The 23,821-nt window shown below is 26.9% G+C and overlaps 2 protein-coding genes across 7 annotated transcripts in view; one reads left to right on the top strand and one right to left on the bottom strand.

The window, feature by feature from the left end:
• The window catches only part of LOC129919864 (uncharacterized), a 44,901-nt gene extending 25,789 nt beyond the window's left edge, over positions 1 to 19,112 (bottom strand). For 3 of the 6 annotated variants that reach the window (XM_056000950.1, XM_056000949.1, XM_056000951.1), the window contains exons 1-2: positions 18,912 to 19,112; positions 7,326 to 7,680 (exon numbers count right to left, since the gene is read on the bottom strand). In XM_056000950.1, coding sequence (XP_055856925.1) covers positions 7,326 to 7,591 — 266 coding nt within the window. In that variant the 5' untranslated portion in view covers positions 7,592 to 7,680; positions 18,912 to 19,112. Of the gene's footprint in view, positions 1 to 7,325; positions 7,681 to 13,312; positions 13,979 to 18,911 lie in introns of those variants that run through there. The other 3 variants (XM_056000952.1, XM_056000957.1, XM_056000954.1) reach the window with 2 other exon arrangements.
• Positions 1 to 23,821, top strand: part of LOC129919867 (leucine-rich repeat protein SHOC-2) — an 81,935-nt gene that overhangs the window by 2,742 nt on the left and 55,372 nt on the right. The gene's annotated exons all lie outside the window — the stretch shown is intronic.

Raw genomic sequence — 23,821 nt, 5'->3', positions numbered from 1 at the left:
TTTATTCGCGCGGCTTTTTGTTATATATTTCTCAATGCGGACAAAACTGGGGTTTACCGTGTTCGGTATTATTATGGTGTGTCCTTGTGAAATTGAGGAATTCATCTGTTTTATGAAGTGGATTTTACTTTTAACCTAAGCCAGATATTTGTAGGATGAAAATCAGTTGATTTCAATGAGATTTGCTAAATAATGAAGAGCGATGGTAGAAATTTGTACACTTAACGAAATGGGAATAATTTTGATTTAAAAATATAGAATGGACTTTTCAATGTCGCTACAAAAATCGATAACCTATATTAAATTTACATATATGAATACAAATCGGATTTCAGAAAAATTCTAGCACGTAATATTATTTTTTTATCATTTTTGAAAAATATTAGTAGTTTTTAGAAAATAACCCTTTTGTTGACTTTGTACCAAAATAAAACTATTTTTCGTATTGAGCTTATATTTTTTTTTTTTTGGAATTCATTACATAGCATGAAATTTGTTCTCATTCATTGACACTTTAAAATAGTGATTAACAAAAACAGCAAAAATATTGAAATCCATGCAGTTTATTAGAAGTCAAAGATGTAAAGTAAACTCTTATTAAATATATGTATTAAACAATTAATACGCATAGAAATTATTAATATGCTAAACTAAATTTAAGATATTTTAGAAAAGATTGAGATGATTGAAACTAGATTAAAAAGAGAAAAAAAAATTCTTTCATAAATCGTACTAAATTTAGTTGAAAAATATTACCTTACCTCAAAATATTGAGAAAAAAAAATGGGTTGGGGTCGAAATTCTGTATGTTGCAAAATTCTGTATTCAAAATACTGTATGCCAAAATACTGTATGTCAAAATTCTGTATGTGCAAAATGCTGTACGAACAAAATTCTGAAAGTCAAAATTCTGTACAGCAAAATTCTGGTTGGTCAAATCACTGTATTTCAAAATTCTGTACATCAAAATTCTGTAAAAATGCTGTAAAAAATATCGTTTTGATAATGTAAAAAAGTGCGCGCGCACTTTTTTACATTATCAAAACTATATTTTTTACAGCATTTTTACAGAATTTTGAAACACAGATATATTTAAAAGAGGGTTTACTATGAATTTCTAAGAGATCAACTATATAAAGAGGCAAGCTTCTAATGCTGATTAATCTAGGTACTTTATTAGGAGCTACGGAAAAAAAAGAGAGAAAACAAAACTACACTTATTAAAAAAAAAAAAAAAAACAATCTGAATTAAACCACGTTGCATACCTAAAACGGATTGAAAAAAAAAATTAAATTTATATTGATTTTTATATTTTTTTTGTAAAATGTATTTTGTATGTTTAAGAAAAGTTTGATTTGTGTTCCTAGAATTGATTTACTTTTTTACTTTAATAATTATGTTTGTATAAAATTACAACTTTACTGTCAATAATTATATTTAAAGCTAGTATTTAGTGTTTTTTATCAAAGGAAATTTCTTGCCGTACAGAATTTTACAAAACAGAATTTTGCAAGTCAGTATTTTGTAAATACAGTATTTTGACGTACAGAATTTTGTATTTACAGTATAATGACGTACAGAATTATGGTCTTACAGTATTTTGACCCCACAGAATTTTGTCGTACAGAATTTTGACAAGCAGAATTATGACCCGCTCCCAAAAAAAATAACAAAAAGTGTTTATCAAAAAGTTCGTCAAAATAAAAAAAAAATTATTTAAAATTCTTACAAAACGATAAATAAATTTTTCCCAACATTTTAAAATTTTTTGTAGAATAGCCCTCTCACTTATTTAAGCAAAAATATAAGCAGAATCCGAGTAACAATTTACTATACTTATTTGTTACTTACCTATTAACTTTTTTTATTTGATAAACTAATAAATTTAAAAAAGTTTTATAATATTTTTGCGAAAAGTAATTAAAAATCTACTTCTAAATAAAATTTTGTTATTCTCATACATATAAATTTATTGTTGGTTAAAACAAACGTTTTCGAGAATTTTTCTCGTCTTCAGGTTGAAGCAAATGAAAAATATTATTTTGAATTTGAATTTAAATTTATACAAAAGTCAATTTATACAAATTTTAAATTTTAAGAAATTAAAGTTATTTTGAAAAAAAAAAAATGAAGATGAGAACAATTCTCGAAAGTGTTTGTTTAAATAAACAATCAATTTATGAGAATAAGAAAATATTCTTTATCTATGAATTTAATGAAACTAATATAGTTTCCTACAAAGTAATTTATTACTAAGCTCTAACTGAGGTTTATCTGACAATTGAAAAATTGGTGCTAATTCAAAAAATTAATTGTTTATTTTTGGAATAAAAATGAATATTCAAAAAATTGAATAAGAGTAGGATAAATGACAAATGATGTAAATTTCACCAAAATTTTAAGAATTTCGTTGGCCAAGCTGCGTACTGTGCAACGAAAAGAATAACAAAGTTCTCATTTACGATTTCGTTGCGTTGGTTTTAAATGAAAATTTTGATTTCGCTTCAGCAGCATTTAAGGCTTAAGCGTATTTATTACAGAATAATCAGATTTTTTTTTTGTTCAAATACATACATATATGTTTACAGTATTTTGAAAAGCAGAAGAAAAATAGCTGAATTAATTTGTTTATTATTCTCTATACTTTTACTTTTTCCTTCCTGTTTAAAATTCATCAAAATCACCCCGATCAATGTTCTCTATATCAACAAAATTCAAATAACTACTTAAACAATTTAAATGATCAGAAAATGGACGTAAGAAATAATAGAAAATGTGGTCTTTACTATTGTAATTTTAAAATAAAAATTAAAGTTGCGTATACACCACAGTGACCCAAGTAGAATTTATTTAATAGGCAACCGCATTTATCTTTCATATTCGTCTTTTTTGGTTTTACAGATAAATGTAGATTAAAAATGAATTTAACAACTATATTATTTCTACCTATAGAGAAGTTATTTAAAATGTTGATTTGATTCAAGAAAAAGTATTTAAAGATTGTTATTATTAAATCAATATGTACCTTAAATTAATATCGATGCGCTTAATCCGAATCCAAGGTCCGTTGTTTCAATTTTTGTTAGCAAACAATTTATAAATGCATACAAAAAATTAAAAAAAAATATTGTATAATGTTTCTTATTAAATATGTATATAAATCATTTTGTATCAAAATATCTAATACTCGGACGACAATAATATCAGAAAAATTTTAAAAAAAGTACGCATACACCACAGTCACCCACTTCAAAAACAAAAATAACAAAAAGATACATATATCCTTGATAAATTTCATCTTTTTTTTATATAAATATTTTTCGTGTTTTAAAAATATATGTAGACAGGTTTCTCAGAAGTACATAATCCTATTTAGTGCGAATAAACTAAGTCTTTTTTTCTCAAAGTGTACGCACTCTTTGTTGAGATAAATTTTAATCCTTTTTGCAAATTTTCCAAGGTGAAGAATCATTTAAACTAATTATAATGATGAGAAGATTGTTATATACCCACCTGCTGTTTCTAAGAACACTCTTGCATACAATTTTAAAACTCTCTGCACATATGTAAAAGCAGAAATGTATTCAATTAAATTTGAAATTGTGTTGTCCTGGGTAACCATCATCATCATCATCATCATCATACCCACACAAAAAGTGGTGCATATGTGTGGTTTTGAAATTCATTCAAACACAGTTTAATTGATACCGCTGAAAAGAAATGGTTATGAGATGACCATAGAGATGGTTGCGGAATATGAACCCCTAAATAATGACACTAAATCCAATGTATTGATTCGATTTTGTGTTCCTCTCTTTTTGGGAAAGTCAATGTTTTTGTGATTTGTCAATGCAAAGTTTTGCTTGATATGCGATTTTACAGACATCATTATTATGGGGAATGCAGAAAGTGATTTCACAGGTGTTTGTAATTAATTTCATACATGCCAGTGATTTTTTTTTTTTCAAAGTTTGGAATGCATATTAAACGTAGGTGGTTTGCTTTTGTGGTTTCGTGGTTGAAAAAAAAATATTGATATTTAATAACCTTTAAATTTCATGCCCTTTTCATTTACGTTTTATCAACCCTATCAATACCCTTTATATGCATTGAAAACATGATGTCTTTATTAATATGACACGATGGATGATGTGATGATAAACTGTAACGCAGAGATGTGTAATAATTTCATTGTTATCAAAATGAATTAAACCACATGATAGGTCTATTTTCTAGGGAATGTAACCATAGTATTTCAGGAGAGCTTAATATTTTCTGAGTAAAAGATACATATTTTGAGACACATTACTAGGGCAATATGGATTAAAATATTAATTGGTTTTTGAATTATGTTACAGTTTCTGGTTGAAAACAATTGACCTTTGGAAAATGAAAACGAAATATCATATTCAATACAATTTCTTTTTCATACAGGTTTGATTTGCATTTAAAATGCATACATAAAATGCAATATTTCAATTTCATCAAAATTATTTAAAACACTCTTCAAGGTCTATGAGTACCAATTATTCTTACGTGTTCAATAGAAAAATTCAAGAATATCAAAATGGGACACAAAAAGAAACAAAAATGTGAAACATTATGCCTGTGAAAAGTACGCTCTAGAAGTACCAATCAGAAGTACTAAACTATATATTAGCATTCTAATCTTTTTTGAGAGTTTCGGATACCAACACAGGAGGGTGTAAGCGACAAACTCAATGCTGAAACTCCTATGAAAAATCTTTGCACAAGATTGCAAATATATAGTTCCTTGTACTGATTTTGTTTAACATTGTCTATGTACTGAACTTAATGAATCAAATTTTCTATCTAACAAATATTAGGTATACAAATTATTCCTAACAACAAATTGGATCTTAACAAGTACAAGACTATCACTTATTTATGTAAAAAACAACCTGCTATATATATTTCACGTACATTTCGTGCTTGTTGAAAACGTACTGTACAAATAAATAAATTATTCGTACACTAAATTTTTAACTTGTGCGTTTACACATTTATTGTGATTAAAAAGTCATAATATGTACCTACATTTAAAACATATTAATATCTCAGTACAGCATACATAAGTTACTGAGTACAGTCTTTTATGTTTTTAGTTTAGTCTTTGATGTACTGAATATAGATTGTTTTGTACTCAACTCCATTTTATTATTGGTTTTTGTTTCGAATAGATGAGTTTATAACTCACATATTATTCTGAGTACAAACTTTTATAAATTGATTACAGTCTTTTATGTACTGCATCACTTAACATATTTGTACTGAATAAAATTTTAGCAAAGGCCCCGAATGTAAATCGGTACATAAGACTAGATAATATCTAGCTTACATATTATACATTATGTAATGTACATTGTACAGTACATTATACTCTACAAAATTCGTAATGTAAATGCAAGCAAAGTGTCAAATCAATGTAATATCGTCAGCATTAAAAGCAAACCTGCAACTTGACTTTTACACTCCTGACAAAAATATTAAAAACTAAAACTATTCAGTCGAAGTTGAATATAACTTTAGGATTTTTAGTTTCAACTTGAGAATTTGGTTTTATTCACTGAAAGTTGAAGTTATCAAATGTCAAAGACTGAATCTAGAGTTTGGGCAGGTTCAGAAACGTTAGGGACTAAATATTTAGGTAATTTCTCGTGCTCTGATTGGTTAGCTGTCAAAAAATATCTTTCAAATTTAGGTAATTTTATTGGAAAGCTGACTGGAAAATTAGGCAAGAAATTTTTCCCTAAAAAATTAGGAAAGTTTTTTTGTCAACATGACAGCTGATTGTTTTAAATACAGAATTATTTTAGCAAAATTAAATCTATTTGTGTGAAAAACGAGTATAAAAATGCAGTATCGGTTATAATTAATATTATTTATTTATTAAAGTGATGTGAAATTTGTTGCCTGCCCCATGAGATCTCTAAAATTCTCAAGTAAATTTCGAAATTTGACAATAATGGCGTATCCAAACTAATTTAGTCAATTTACTCAAATTTCCGTTCAGAAAATGACGTTACCTAAATATCAAGTCCCTGAACGTGCCCTTTGTCAACTTTCTATTTTCTCAACTCTCGAAAATATGAGAAGTTTGCCCAGCAAACTTGAGATTTAAGTTTAATATGTCATTTATTTATATTTATTTTTGTGTCAAAAGTTTTTTCAAATTAAAAAAAAATACCTAAAAATTATTGTTGTCAACATTCCATTACCTACCTAATGTTTTGGATATTGAAGATGAGGAAACTGATGGGTTTTAAGTGTTTTAAAGAAAGCCAACAAATATTTTGTGTCCCTAAAAACGTGTCGTGAATCTCTTTTTTTATTGTTTTGAAAGTATTAAAAAAAAGAATCGCATAATATTTTCTCATTGGTATATAATGTACTGTACATATGTGCAGTATGTACGTATGTGTTTTGATTAAAGATTAAAAATAAATAAAATTGTGTGACAAAAATTGATGTTTATCTCTTGTTGAGTTTTTATTTTACTCCCCAAAAGAAAGTTTGGTTTGGATATCTTCTTGTGGTCTTGGAAAATCTTCATTTTTCCCAAAAAAAATTTAAACTTCAATTGGAATGACCTAGTATTCAAAATGCAATTGACATTGGCAGATTTTTTTATTAATTGTCACAAATATCCTAGGAATATTTTTAAAACGACAAGTTTTCCAACTTTTGGTTTGAAACTGGGATGTTGAGAAAAAAACTATTGAATAAAACAAGCATTCAACTTAAGATTCAAATATCGAGTTGGGGTCAACTCTGAAGCTTGCGAATTTCAGAGTTTTTCCAAAGTTGAGTTATAGTGAATAAAATCGCCCTTAATCAATTGATAAATCTATTTGTTTGTGAAGTTATCAAGTAGCAGTTAGCAGGTTTTAAACTAGGGTTGTAAAAATATGAAATTAAAAAATGCGTTTGAAAATGAAAAAACAAAAAAAAAATTCAGGCATTGTAAATAAAAAAAACTTATTGTAAATAAAAAAAAATTTGCACTTAAAAAAAATGTCATTCCAAATAATTTTTTTTTTTTGGCATACAAAAAAAATGTGAAATAGGCATGTGCCTCTTTTATAATTTGTAGTGGAAAGCAAATGCATTAAAAAGAAAATGATTTTTTACAACGTTTCTGAAGTTGAGTACACAATCAATAAAATTATTTTAAATAAAATAAATTAATAAAATACAATTTAAAACTATAACTATAAAATTTAATTTTTTTAATTTCAATTTTCATTAAAGTTACAAATTTTAATGAATCTGTTTTTTTTTTTTGTTTCAACTAACTAGGTACCTTTGTATGGTATCCTTGCTCAAAACCGACTTTTCAGATGTCTCCATGTTTTTATCATCAATTAAATTTTTCGATGCGCTCACTTCATCAATATCTTGAAGTTTCTTTTTTATTGCCACCATTGATCGCGTTACTATTGTTGAAACCAAAGTTGCTATTGGCTTATAAGTCGGCGAATAGGTTTTATCTTCCACTTTAGACACTTTAGATTTTTTCAAAATTTCACATTTATTTTTGAATTTAAATATTTTCGATTTGTTTTCCATGTTAAATATTAATGTTTATTTAAAATGTTAGTATAGGTATTGAGTTAATTTTGTTATTATCATCAGCATATGTATGAACCGATCACCACCTAGAATATTGAAAGAAAAAAAAACTTATATTCCTAATCCAACATTAAGGGCCCTAATACTAATTGTATACTTTTAAAGTCTTAAAAAAATAAATATTTATGATAAAACAATAATTTTAAATTAATTTTTATAATAAATTTTTTACATATATGTATTATACATTTATAAAAAAAAAAAAACAACAACTAAAAATAACTAAATTTGCAATCAAATTGTCATTTGTAACCGATTAGAAGGAATCGGAAGCAATTTCGAAAACCTAAGAAGCTATAGTATTCAAATTAATCCGAAACCGTTAAAACTTTTCAAACATTAACTTCTAAAGTCATAAAGCCTTTAGGTAATAGGTTTAATAAAATGTAATTAAAACAAATATATACCACCCATTCGATAATTATGAACGAATTTTTCTGGCGGTAAATCCTGTAGAGCCTTGCAAGTTGTATTCATGCGTTACTAACGAGCACTCAAATGTTATAAATGGGTTCAAATTATATACATACATAATAAAGTGAATTATTTTGATTATTATTTTGATCATTTCTATCAGCAATGTTTACAAAATTTTCTTTTTACTTACATTTATTTCATGCATCATCGATAGATACTCTATTAGAAATACAAAAACACCATCGGCATATTTTATTTTTGCATTCCTTGCATTTATTCTACAGACTAGGCAATGACCAGTCAACATTCATTCAATGCAAACATTTTATCTTTTAATCTCATAAGCCCTTCACCTTCATTCGTTCATACACTCGAATGTATTTTTCTCTCACGAGCGAGCCATTAAAAATCCCTAGGTCAGAAAAATCAGGAATCATCTATACATTCTTCATAATAAAAACAAAAAAATCCACTTCCATATAAACCTTTAAAATGTTAAATTGAACGTAATTCTCAAAATATTTACTGCTTGAATTCATCCACCTGAAGTGGTCATTCATATATCCTTCAGAAGAAGTTCTGAATCCTGGGCACTGGGATGTGTTCAATTCTCATGTTTTTTTTTTGTTGTTGCTACCTTCATCATCTATTAGCAGATTGTTGCATGGAATGCAACAAATTGTAACACCAAATGCCAAATATAAACCGTACCTTGATTTTTAAATGTTGCCTTTCTCAAAAAAAAAAAAATGGTTCTCTAGTTAAAAAGCATTGGATGGCAGAAAAAAGAGTAGGATTTTATTTAAAATTTGTCAAGCTTAATTTAATTTCAAGTTGAGAAACAAAACATAGTTTTTTTTTTATGGCCAGAAAGGCAGATTTTTTTTTTGCTGACAATCAATCTGCCTTTTTCATGAGTAAAAAAACTCAAATTGGAGATTTTTAATAAAACTAACATTCAACTCGTGATAGTTGGAGAATAGAACAAGTTTCTAAGCATTCAGGATAAGCCTTATGGGTTTTACAATTTAGATGATATTTCAACTTTCTTTTACAATTTTGAGAAAAAATTCTTGCTTTTTTATGCAAAATATACTTTCATCTTCCATGAATTTGTTATTGGAAGGTAATGGATACTATCAGATTCTGTTCGAATAATCTACTATGTCTCATCTAGGAAAATATCATTTTAATAGGCTTGAAACCGTCTGGCGTAGATTGTTGATTGAAAAAAAAAAAAAAAATTGTTATAAAGTCTGTTGTGAATCTAAAATTTTTTTAACTGATTGGTATTTGAGCTGTTAATCAGATTTAACTGTTAGCTGCCTTTTACCAAGAATTTAAAATGAAGCACTTTGCACCATTGTATTTGATTTTATTATTAAAAGTCAATTAGAGGAGTATAAATATTCAATCAGAAGGGAAAGGTGTGTTTTATAGTCAATTATTATGGTTGCCCTTTATTATTTCTTGCACCCAGTACCTATTAATTTTATCCATTTCTTATCTACATACATAACATATACTATAGAGCCCTATTAATAAACTCATCATAGACAGTGCATAGCATTATGTACTCTTTATAATGTCTTTAAACAGAAAATTGTTATTTATAAACTTTATGCAACGTTAAATAGAGATTGTATAAGCTAAACGCGTTTTTAGGTTGTTTAAAGCCTGAATAAGAATACATTTTGTTTAAATGTCATTTGAACATCACATAATTTTCAGAAAAAGAAAACATAGCAATGATTTGTATATATGTATATATATTTTTTTTTTCATTAAAGAATTTATTTTTTGGATTACATTTGCAATTAAGTGAACAATTTGAAATAAACTAAAACAAAAAATAAGAAATTTGGAAATTTTTTCTTGATATGTATGATTTATATATATGTATGTATATGACATCGGGAACTTTCGCTCACGACCTCACGTTTTGTTTTTTTTTTGTTTTTTTTTTTTTTTTTGTTAATTTTCGAATAAGATCGAGTTGTTTTATCGACAGATGGAGTTGTTTGTCGTGATTAAAAGTAATAATTTTCTATTTTAAGTACTTATTTGGACACAAACCTAGCATAGCTAAAATCGCTAAGAAAATGTTTTATAAATAGAAATTTATGTAACGTTGCATAAAGGCTACATAAAACTTTATGAATTCTATAACTAGGTACGCAGCCGTTTAGAGCTGTTTAGTGAAATCTAATAAAATAAAAAAGGCTGATATAGTTTGTCTTTAATTATAGTAAATACTAGTTTGAAGCTGAAAGTGAAATTAATTTGTCATTTTTGTTAATTTAAAAACACGTTTATTTTCTGTAGGTAAAAATCTCAAAAACCTGAATTTATGTTTTTTAAAACATTTCGCAAACTAATATTTTAACTTAGAATAAACTCGTCTTCAATGCTGCATCAAAATATCATAACTTTTTTAAAAAGTTTTTCCCATTGACTGAACTAAATGTGAGTTAATCCAGGAATTTTAATGTTAAATCTACGATGATAAAAAAAAACCAACAGAAAAAAAATCTCTTCCATACACTTTCACTCATGGAAATAATTCGAAAACAATCAATAAATTCATTATTAATTCATATTTTTGATTTAAGACAATGATTCCAATTCACCCACGTATTTCATGAATTCTTTTTTTTTATTTATTTTTAATTTTCATTACTAAAATAAAAAAAAAAATTACTGCAAAAACTAAAAGGGGCGGGATAATCTATTCAAAAGAACAAAAGTTTTAAATATATAGTAGATGGAAAGGATATATTAATTTGTGAATGGAATGTCTGCTATTGCACGCAATTTTTAAATTAATGTAAAACAGCGTTAACATAAGTTCAACACCGTAGATTACACTGGTCAACAAAATTTGACTTTTTTTTTGCCACAAGAACCAAAATATACTTTTCTAGTATTTTTCGGGGTGCTGAATCCGAATCTGAAGTCAGAAAAATTTGATTGGCCTCCGTTTTTGAAATATTACCATTATAAAATGCTGAAAAACGTCATTTTGCCTGTTTTCGAGGTTCTGTTTTTATGTGGGGTAATTCATTAGAAACAAATTTGTAACGGTTATTATAAGAACTGATATTCTACTTTCAAAAACTGTTTAAATTTTCCCGATATCTCTTTTATTGCTCGAGATATCTTAAGTTTCAGTTAATAAGCCAAAGAGAAAATAAACTTAATTTAAAGATTAAGTCACTGGTCACAGAATTTTTGCCACAAGAACCAAAATATACTTTTCTGAAGGTTTTTGGGTTGCTGAGCACGAATCCGCAATCAGAAAAATTCTATTAGCCTCCGTTCTTGAAATATAACCGTTATAAAAAAAACCTTTTTTTTGCATTTTATAACGGTAATATTTCAAGAACTAAGGCTAATAAAATTTTTCTGACTGCGGATTCGAGCTCAGCAACCCAAAAACCTTCAGAAAAGTATATGTTGGTTCTTGTGGCAAAAAAAGTTTAATTTGGTTGGCCAGTGTTGTTTCTGATTCAAAGACCGCTGCTTAAATTTTAAATATCTCGGGCAGTAAAACAGATATCGGAAAGATTTAAACATTTTTTGAAAGAATAAAATCATTTCTTATAGCCACCGTTACAAATTTATTCATAATGTATTACCCCACATAAAAACATAACCTCGAAAGCCGCCAAAATGACGTTTTTTTTACATTTTCTAACGGTAATATTTAAAAAACGGAGGCCAATAACAATTTTCTGACTTCAGATTCGAGTTCAGCACATCAAAAACTACTGGAAAAGTATATTTTGGTTCTTGTGGCAAAAACCTTGTTGACCAGTGTTATTTGTTTATTAAATTTTGATTACTTATTTTTTTTTTTAATTACTGGATTATTAAATATTAAGCTAATAAATTAATATGGGTACTTGTATTGTTTCTCTTTAATTTGATTTGATTTTGTTATACAGAGAACAATGCATTTTTTAAGGCTTTCAATAATTTTTGTTCACATTTTGTTGTGTTTTATTTTAGTTAAAACTAGAAACCTATAAAATTTTAATTTTTTTAATATATTATATTATATAAACTGACAAGTTTTTTTTAGTTTTTTAAGCCCTAATTTTTCAATCGTCAGTTAGACTCTATCAGAGGAATAAATGTCAATATAAAAGAACTTTTATTCCTAGGAATAAGCTCTAACTAAGGTTTATCTGACTATTGAAAAATTGGCTCTTATTAAAATAAATTTAAAAAAAACTAGACTTTCTAAGAAACAGAAAAAACAAGGATTTTTTCGCCAAACTGAAACTAAAACATTATAAGTGTTATAGATCTTTAAAAAATCAAAGAGTAGATGTTATAAGGAACAATTGACCGGAATTTGAAAATAATGGTTGAAGGAGCAGTTTGGTTGGATCATCAATATTAAATCGTATCGAATAGGTTTTTGGTGATCACTTAACTCATCTACTGACATAATAAAACGATATTTGTTTTAGTTCTTTAACAGGTATACAGTGCATAAGGCTGGGTCAAAAATGTTTGAACAAAAATTTTGTTCGAATTTCAAAATAGCGCGGAAAAATTGCGAATGGTGAAGGCTAAGAAAGGTTTAAAAATAATCGAAATCGGTTAATATCTTCTGCCTCCGGATTGGCCTTAAAACTTGAACAAAATTTAAAACTTGTATTTTTAGAAAAAATAATTGATCACCATAATGCCTTATTCTCTTGGATTTATGTGGAAACGTTTATATACAACAAAAAAAAATTAAATAAAAAAAAGAACAAATAGTATTAAAGTAGGAAAACACAATTTTAGACCTTTTTGTTATGTTATTTATTGGATTTTTTGTTTAAGTTTGCCCAATTTAAACCATTTTTTTCTACTTAATATTTAGCTCATAAAAGAGTTATCCAATGCTATTATATTAAAAAAAAATAAGGCGTTAGTTCGATACAATTTTGTTTTCTAAAAATACAAGTTTTCAAATTTTTTTCAAGTTTCAAGGCCAATCCGGAGGCAGAAGATATTCACCGATTTCGATTATTTTTTTTAAATCCTTCTTAGTCTTCACCATTCACAACTCTCAAAAAGTGTTTTTTTGACCCACTTTAGACTGCATATAGTAAAAAATTGAGTTGAAATAAATTTATACTTATTCAAATCAAAAATATATATTATAGAATTCTTATGCAAATAAATTAATTTTTTGTATACAAGAATTCTTTTTTTTTCAAGTTTTCTTTTTAATTTAATTACCTCATTGTGTACAAAAAAGATGTCCTGTAATAAATTGACAAATCAAAGTAAATTCTAATACTCAAAAAAATAATAATTTTAACAAAATTGAATTGAATTCCATTATTGTTGTACTATTATTGTTTTAATTAAACGAATTAATTTTGAACAAACACTTTTTTTTGGTCTCTATAATATTTATGAATTTAAAGACTACAAATGAAAATAATGGTTGAAATCACAAATCACTGCCTTTGCATCACAACATAAATCTTTACCAGATTTATTTTTTGATGCAAAAGCATCACTGCATTAATGAATTCGGCCGATATTTGGAAAATTAAAACAATGCAGCTTTTTTACTATTTTCAATTCTGTGACTAAAACGAAACACACACTTCACCCGTACCCAAACCGATATCCACGCCGTCACACAAAGAAGTGTGAAAATATTTTTCATTTGAATTGCGTGATGCTGAAAAATGAGATTTGTTTTTTAAAATGCACTTATGTCTGCACAAAAAAAAAACACACACGACACTTTAAGTATAAAGGATGTCATAAAATTTTTTGAAGAGTGGTCAAACCATAAATTAGTTCATCTCAAGTGGAACTCAAGTCGTAAATTTATACAAATTTAATACTCAGTACCTATAGTTTTTTGTATGTTCTGTTTATAAATTGGTGTATAGTAAGGAAACCTTATTTCTATACAGAGTTTTAATTATTTATTTAATGAACAAAACCCTAAACCACTTGTTGAAATATTGACGGTTCGTCATTAATACTCTTTGATATTAAAAACTGAGAAGTCAACGATCATACATATAACTAATAGCAAATGCAATTATAATTTTTTTCACTTGAAACATTCATTAGATTTATTTAAGAGAATTATTAGAAATAGACAATTTTTTAAAAGAAAGAAAAAGGAGCATTTTTAAATAAGATAGAATTTCATATAAATAAAACTGATATTATTGTAGTTGAGCTATCTTGAATTTACTATAAAGGAGAATGGGCAAGTTTGTATGAAACGTGGACGTTACGCGGCCAGGAATGAATTTTTTATTTTTTGATGTAATTAAGGTTTACATATATTGTGCAGAAGTTTTATCCCTGTGATGTATTTCAATAACAAATAAAATGCATTTTTGCATTTAACACTTTATATATGTCTCAATGTTATAACTCGATTGTGTATTTTAAGTGCAAAATATTATTTTCTGTCATTTTCCCTGAGTCTGAAGACCTTTATCTTGAATATCCAACCACTAGAACCCACACTATAAGCATTTTTAAACAACAAATTCAAGCCTATTTTTAGAGTTTTTTTGTTCAATTTTTTGTTACTTTGAATTGTTTGAAAACTTTCGAACCTGAAATGGTTGTCTTAAAAATCTTATATTATGAGTTCTATTGGTCGGATTTTCAAGATTAATGTCTTCATGCTCGGGGAAAATGACAGAGCATCATATTTTAAATTCCATATAAAAATATAAATCAGTTTTTCCTTCATACATTGAACAATGCATTAACAATACTAATACTGCATTATCTTGCATTCTTAACGCAATACAGCGAAACGTCCATAGTAAAAGTTTTTCCTGGGCTATTATTCTTTCATTTGATACCAATTTTATTGATGGCCGCTCAACGTCCAAAATGCCCATTCTCCTTTAATATTTTTTTAATAGTTGTTTAAACATGTCAGAAGTACATGGGTAAGTTTATTTTTGAAATTGAAATTCTATTGGTCATATAAAAAAAAAAACAGAAAATAATTATTGAATTAATGTAGTAGGGACCATTTAATATCCTATATTACACAGGTCAAATTTGTGCTTGGGTTGTGACTATGAAATTATGATAGATATATTGATACTCATCTGGAAAATATTTTTTTTTTTTTTTTAATTTGCTTTTGAGGTCAGCAGAGCAATTTCCAGTTTTCAAGTAAATCTGTCTTTTACAAAAATTGTGGGTGCGTAATTTTGGCAAAAACTCGAGAACGTCTTAACCGATTTCGCTGATTTTTGTTTTGTTTTCTTCATTTTAATGCTGTTTTTATATTCATAAAAATAAAAAAAAAAAGGGAAATTTAAGAAAAAAAAAAGAAAAATTAAATCGAAATTTTCGTTTTGTTCGAATTTTTATCAAATGGGATGCCTCATCATTTGATACCTTCTATTTTCAATATTTATGGTAAAAGTAATTCACTCTGATGGTATTTTTACCATACAAAAATAACTGTTTACACAAATAACTGTATCCAAACTGTAGCCAAACTTGTTCATATTGAAATTCTTTATTTATTGAAAAGTTATATTAATTTGTTTGCATAGTTTTTTTTTTTTTTATTATTTTGTTGCATATACAGGGTGTCTAAAAAGTAATGGATTAAACGAAATGGGCTGATAGGCTAACTTAAGATCTCTCAGAATTGGGTAACTTGTTCATCCCAAATACTTACAGTTCTTGTGAAATTTCGAAAAATCCCTACTTTGCAACAGTGTTTTGCTTCCTCTGCCTATAATTGATTTTTGTTTTTTACAATTCTTTCACCAAAACATTGCCTAACAATAAGAAACAATTAATTAATACAAATATGTTTTATTTCATACGCCATTTTTCTGCAACAGTTCCGAGTTTCATAAAACTCAATTTCTTACTTTTATTTCAGAGCAACAGGACGACAGAAATTTGTACTGTGTGACTCTGGTTTATTATTTTTGAAACTTGTCCCAGTATTGCAGTTTTCAAAAAAGTATAAAAGTTTCCAAAGTTGAAGTTAGATAAAAAAAATATAACAGTTTGAACTCAACAAAACAGGGTTTTTCGAAGCAAAAAACCCTTGTATTCATCATAACTTTTTACTTGCGATATAGGTACTATATATTACTTGCGATATAGGTACTATATATCAAGTTATGCATTCGTACAAAAAAAAAAGTTGAGATAACATTTTTCCATGACATTACGATGGTAGACAATGCCAAAAAAGTGGGTCCCGGAAGTCCGTCTGTGTGTCTGTCTGTCTGTCAGTCTGTCAGTCTGTCAGTCTGTCTGTCTGTCTGTCTGTATAAGGAGCTACAGCCTAAACGGATGGACCGATTAATGTCAAACTTGGTATGTAGCGTTATTTGGCGACTCTCCAGAGGGGTTTTTGGAATTAATTTTTTTGGACCAAAAATAACGGTACTTGTCATATACCGATTTTAGTAAAATTGAAATATCTCGAAAACGGCTCCAACGATTTTGTTTAAAAAATTCAAATGTTAGTTTTAAGCTAAAGTACGATTTTGAAATTTTTTTTTCTAAAAATGCATCTTAATATATCAATCAAAACTGCATACTTGTTTTGGAGGGCAATTTGATTTCAGATTTTATTTTATTTTTTTAAAAAGCGAATTTTATTTTTTATTTCTTTATAAAAAGTCTTAAAAATTTAAGCAACTTTAACCCTAAGAGCAAGTTCGTGCGACCCAGTCGTGCATTTTATTTCTTATAATTTAAGTCGAATAAAGTGCTTTGGCAAAAATGTAGAGGTTTAAATTATCTACATTTTATACTTTAACAGTTTTTTTTTGTACAATGCACGGTTCTAGCACTATAGCTCATAAGACTCGAGTTAGGCTCACAGGGTTTGAAAATTGTAATTTTGCTCCCAAGACTATAAAAGCAAATCTTAGGAGGGGAAAGGTTGATTATCTATTGTTTTGGTTTACCATGAACCCAAAAAGTGCCAATTAAACCCAAGCACAAAAAATCTTTTTATTTTTGTCAATATTAAAATTATAAATTTTTTGGATACTTTTCAAAAAGTTCAAATTCATTCATAATAATTAACATAGCATAATCAAATAATTTGAATTTTCGATTTTGGTGGAATTCTTTTAAGTTTTCAAATACTTGTATAGTACTTGTATAGTGGAGTAACTTAAGCAAATTATTGGGGAAGTGGGGCGAACAACACCTGTTTTCATGATTTTTTTTTTAACGTTTGTATTTACAATTTGTTCCTCTATGGGTAAAAAACTGCCGCTCTAATCGTATTTTTTTTTATCTAAACCAATTTTTTCCAAAAGATTTCTGCCAATTTGGTAAAGTAAAAAATACCAAAATTCTGACTAAAGTTTGTAAAGAAAATAATTGCAAAGAAGTAAACAACTTTTAATTATTTAAGTGGTAGGTGCAATTTTCTCACAAATTTTCTGACAAACAGAAAAAAAAAACTTTGAACATAACGGCAAAACCTAAAATATCATGATAAACATTTTTGAAACGCTTGTAGTTTATTCTTCTATTTCAATTTAAAACGAAGTTAATTTAATGAGTGTTTTTTTTAAGTATTGAAAATTTGCTTTACTCCACCTATTCTCTTATTCTCCACTTCCTCTCTTATTTAAAAAAAAAAAACATATTTTTCAAAATGATGATGTTTTTTTTTTTTAATTTGTCTCAAAAATCAATGAAAGTATCTTAAAATGAAAGTTGTGTTGTATTCTATTATTTTAATGGCTCTAATATTTTAAGAAATATTTTATAGAAAAAATAGCATTTCATAATTTGGGACTCAAAACCGGTTTTTGATAGTTTTTGGAACCAATTTTACCCATGTTTTTTTTTTTTCATTTTCCTAAAAAAGTTTTGTTTTCAATAATGCAACAACTACATTACTTTTTTTTTATATTTGTTTTGCAGAAATAATTCATTAGGAACAAAATTTATGTAATTTAAATGTTTGAAACAGTGTGAATCAACCTGTCTACAAATACAAATTTAATCCTTCCACTTCAGCCTAAGGATTATATTGAAACAAATGAGAATTAAATCAGAATTCATAATTTCCTTTTTCAAGAGTTCTCTTTGTAAGTAGTTGAGTTTCAACTATGCAGGGTGTCCTACAATTAAAATTCAACTGATTTTTAAAAAATCAGTTTTATTCGAAAAAAAAAACTAATAACGATTGAAATCTCTTAAAACTTTTTCCCATTTCATCTGGCGGTTTTCCCTGAATTTGTTATCGAAGAAGATTTTAATCATCTGTGTAAGACACCCTGTTTAAAAAAAAACAACATTTTTCAATTAGAAAATGAAAACAGACGAGTATGTAATTTTTAAAAAAATTTTTTAGAACTGGACTTTTAAACATTTTGAGTTTCTGAAGGCAAGTTCAGATTCAGAGAGAAAAAAATACTGCATTTCCCTCAGCATTTCAGCAAATGTGTCCCTCTAGTGTGTTAAGTATATTTTGCCCTGTCTTGTATGGAAAAACTTTTACTTAGTTAGAACATTACTACCCTTGAACTCTTGTAGCTGCTGACTAAAGAAATATTTTGCGAAAATCAGTTTCAAAAAAATAAAATTGCGAAAATAAGTTTCTTTTGTTTAAATAAATAAAAAAAAAAATAACCTCTACAATTAAAATTAAAACAAAAACAAATTGTTGATATTAATGCTACATAAATATATAAATAGCAAATCTAGACAAAATTTAATATTTTAAAGTTTTTTTTTTTTTTAATTGGTTTAGTATTTTCAAAGATAGTGTTTTAAATTTTAACTTATATTATAAAGAAGTCGCATTTTAAGTATATTATATAAATAAATTACTTACCAACTGTAATCACTTCAAAATTATTTTCTAATATTTCAAAATTGTTACACAATACACATAACTTTACATAATAACACTTAACAATTAAAGTTTAAAAAACACCTTTTATATTTGACGGTCAAAACTTATCTGATCACTAATGTTTGCCAAAATCCTTCACATCAAATAAATTTCACAAATAAAACCGTTTCAACATTTTTAATGACCATATGAATACCATCCAAGTCAATGTTGAACCAGATGATATTTATGATTGTATTAGTGTATACGATATCATTCCAGTATTCCAAATTCCCTTCCACGAAAATCTTTGGAGCTTTGGGGGCTTACGGTTGGATGATAATTTTAATCATGAATATTGGCATGGGTCGACTATTCAATACATCGATACAAGATTTGTCTGTCCAATCAAAAAACGGTCAAAAAAGATCGCAAATTGTGTACGAGTATGTGAGGACGTATTTAATTCCTTCTATTACCGTTTTACCTTATATGGAAATACCATTTTTGTGTTTATACAATACAAATGCATACCGGATGTGGTAAGTATTTTAAATTAAATGTTTATAGTTTTTATTTTTGCTTATAATGGTTTTGTTTTTCAATATTATTGAACAATGAACATGTATAATTTTTTTTTGATTGGGCATGCCAATATCTTAGGCATACAATTCAGAGAAAAGGTCAATGCATTAAACCACATCTGTTTTTAGAGAAAATCTGTTCTTAAAGAACACTTAATTTAAAATTTTTTGCACGTAATAAGATATTAATAGGTAATCACTATAAGGGGCCTTCATTTGTTTGAATATTTAACTTAATTAAGAGTCGTATCAAGAGAGTACCTTTGTTAAACTGTACTCTTTTGATATATTACCTCCATTCAGAAAATATGACAAATGATGCCTGATAACTTATCCTCAAATCCTTTTGAATCGTTTTCAAAAGAAGAGATTTAATTTAACCTTCAAAAACCCCCCCCAAAAAAAAAAAAAAAAACGCTTTCTAAGACAACAGCAGACATAAAAATAAAAAGAATATCAATCTGTATCAAACCATAAAAAAGTCGTAGGATATGAAATTAAACAAAAAACGCTTGAGGCTACTGAAAAAAAAAAATTCTCTCAAAAGTGCGTACCTACAGGTAAAGTCTTTGATAAATAATACACAAAATGTTGCAGGGACAAGACAAGAAAACAATATTCGATAAGTGTCAAATGCAGTTTCCATATACTACAAAGGACATATCAAATAATATACCTATCATAAACCAGTTGGTGACCATTTGAAATTTATCAACTTCCTTTCCATGAAGGAGAGAGATTAAGCACCTACATATACATGCCTTTTGGCTTTTTATTCCTTCTATTGGTCAAGTATTGGTTTTGTGTAAAAATAAAATATTGAGGTTTTAATATATTTAAACTAGGGTTGTAAGAAATCATATTTTTTAATGCATTGGTTTTCCATTACAAATAAAAAAATTATTTATTGCAAATAAACAATTTTTGCATTAAAAAAAATATTCATCGCCACTAAAAAAATATGTGCATTAAAAATTTTTTTTACTGCAACTGAAAAATATATGCATTACAAAATTATTTATTGCAAATGAAAGCATTTTGTATTAAAAAAAATGTTATTGCAACTGAAAAATATTTGCATTGAAAATTAAAATTTTTGCTGCAAATAAAAATATTTTGATTGAAAAAAAAATTATTACATACAATTAAAAAATTGACTGCATTGAAAAAAATTCAATGCAAAATGTGGCCATTAAATATTTTTTTTAATATTGTTTTTATTTAAGAAACCCGGGTTTTTATTTAAGAAATCTGGGACGTATACATAAGTGTCCCATGATTGTCCCGTATTTCCACATTCTCTGAATTTTGTATTCAAAATTCTAAATACCTACTTTGTAAAGAAAACAGTGGTGTTAAAAAACAGCTCTCACTATTTTATTTAAAAATTATTCTTTTAGAAGTTATTAACGAAATGGTAACGAAGTTACGAATAACAGAGTTACGCGCGACAGAGTTACGGCCGTCAAAGTTACGCGAAACCGAAGTTACGAAAAACTAGAGTTACGAATTCTAAAGTTATGTTAAGATATGTATGACATGTGATTTTTGGGTTGGCAACAATTGCGAGGAACGATAATTAATTATGGAAATACAAACAAGAGATTAACATTTTTCTCATTGGTCAGAACTAAATGAGTTAAGCGAAAATGGGTGTTATTTAATCTTGTAAAATTTTGATTGGATAGGTATAGATATACAAAGTGGGTATTACAAAATACGCTATGAATAATTATATTAATTAATAGAAAAAAAAATACGTAGGTGCAATATTAGTTAGACAAATAAGAAGTTAATTTCAATTATGTCCCCCAAACTTACATAAGTATACTTATGTTTTTTTTTTATATATATAGGTATGTATTAATATATGTATATCTATACCTATCCAATCAAAATTTTACAAGATTAAATAACACCCATTTTCGCTTAACTCATTTAGTTCTGACCAATGAGAAAAATGTTAATCTCTTGTTTGTATTTCCATAATTAAATATCGTTCCTCGCAATTGTTGCCAACCCAAAAATCATATGTCATAGCTTAACATAACTCTAGAATTCGTAACTCTAGTTTTTCGTAACTTCGTTATCGCGTAACTTTGACGCTCGTAACTCTGTCGCCCGTAACTCTGGTATTCGTAATTTCGTCGGTTTCCCGTTGTTAACAATACCTATTATAAAACCGTTTTCTTGATTTCTGACTTCCTCGTAAACAACTTAAATGACCAATGTTTTCAAAACAATCCAACGAATTTTGTATCTGTCCCAGGTTTTGCCGCTAGAAATATGGTCACCAAATATATGGGCAAATGGCCAAAATTGTAAGAAATTCGACGAATATTAAAAAAATATTTAATGCTCACATTTTGCATTGATTTTTTTTTTTTTCAATGCAAACAATTTTTATTTTGCAATAAAATTTTTTTTTATGCAAAATATTTTCATTTGCAATCAAAATTTAATTTTCAATGCAATAACATTTTTATTTAAAGTTGCAATAAAATTTTTTTTTTATTTCAAAAAAATATTTTTTTTAATGCAACTATTTTACACTAAATATTTCTGTTTTTTTTTTTTTAATTTCAAATGTATTTCAATTGATATTTTAACTATTCTAACTAACTAAGATGCTACGAGAAGTTTATGTTTATATTTCGAGAACGGTTAAGCTGATTTTATTAAAAATTGGCCATCAACTAGAACTAAAAAATTATAAGGACTTGGAACTTTGATTAAAACGTTTTGTAATCTCAAAATACAGGGTGTCGTGTCCGGTAAAAAATGGATAAGCCTGAAATGGCTGATAGCTAAACTTATGACTCTACTAAAACCAAATAAAAAAAATTTCTTTCACAACCAGTTTAGAAAATATTAGCTTTTTTTCGTTCAGTTTATTTTAAATTTCATCATCTTACGTTTTCGTTCACCACAACCACGAATGAATGATTTTTTTAATTTCTTTTTTTTTTTTATAATTTTCTACAATAATTGAATAAAACCATAAGCACTTAAAAAATTTTATAGCCCGTGTACTTTTTCTTTGAAAAAATATTGAAATTCGTTTTTCGATGCAAAATGTAAAAAAAAATATTTTATAAAAAATTTTAAACACCTGTGGTATAAAAAAAATCTATAGGAATGTGCGCGTCTAAAGGGGATTGCAGAAATGGTAATAGTTTTTATCAAATCTAGAGTTACTAGGAAGTTATTGGTACCAAAGTGCAAAAAAGCCTATTAATTTAATAAATTATTTTTAACTGTATAATCTTAAGTTTTTTCACATTGCTGCGACAAATGCATGAATTCCATAAATTTTTTTGATCAGTCATATTTTACAATAATTCTTCTAATACATTACCATACAAAAAAAAATGAATAACCGTTGAATAGTGGCTACAAAAAAGTAATTTAACTTTAGACAAAAATGATTTGTTTGCTAATTTGGCAAATATCAGTTTAAAAAGATAAAATAAAAATGGGGTTATTATATCTCTTAATAAAATTGCATCTAACAAAAATTTTTCATGTTTTTCGAAGCCCAATAAGATTGGGAACTCAACATAAATTCGAAAACGTACCAACATTTTTGATAAGATTGCATTAGGCCAACGGGAAAGAAAATCTCAATATTTTTTTAAAAAGAGATCATTTACTCAAAATTGAGAAAAAGCTATTGCGATGCACAATTATATGCCCATGCTTAAACTGAGCAAACAAATGTTTTTTTGTTCTACTTTGCATTTAAAAAAAAGTTAAATTATAGCCACTATTCAACGGTTATAACTTTTTTTTTTTGGTAATGTATTAGAAAAATTATTTCAAAATACCTATGACTGATTAAAAAAAACTAATAGAATCCACGCATTTAACGCAGCAATGTGAAAAAAAAAACTTAAGATTATACAGTTAAAATAATTTATTAAATTAATAGGCTTTTTTTGCACTTTGGTACCAATAACTTCCTAGTAACTCTAAATTTGATAAAAACTATTACCACTCTGCAATCCCCCTTGGACGCGCACATTCCTATAGATTTTTTTATACCACAGGTGTTTAAAATTTTTTATAAAATATTTTTTTTTACATTTTGCATCGAAAAACGAATTTCAATATTTTTTCAAAGAAAAAGTGCAACAGCTATACAAATTTTTAAGTGCTTATGGTTTTAGTCAATTATTGTAGAAAAATATTTAAAAAAAAAGAAATTTAAAAAATCCATTCATTCGTGGTTGTGGTGAACGAAAACGTAAGATAATGAAATTTAAAATACACTGCACGAAAAAAAGCTAATATTTTTTAAACTGGTTGCGAAAGAAATTTTTTCTA

This window comes from Episyrphus balteatus, chromosome 4 (genome assembly GCF_945859705.1).
Source record: "Episyrphus balteatus chromosome 4, idEpiBalt1.1, whole genome shotgun sequence".
Taxonomy (NCBI): Eukaryota; Metazoa; Arthropoda; class Insecta; order Diptera; family Syrphidae; genus Episyrphus; species Episyrphus balteatus.
Note: the sequence above shows the minus strand (reverse complement) of the source record. Positions and strands in the feature narration are given on the sequence as shown.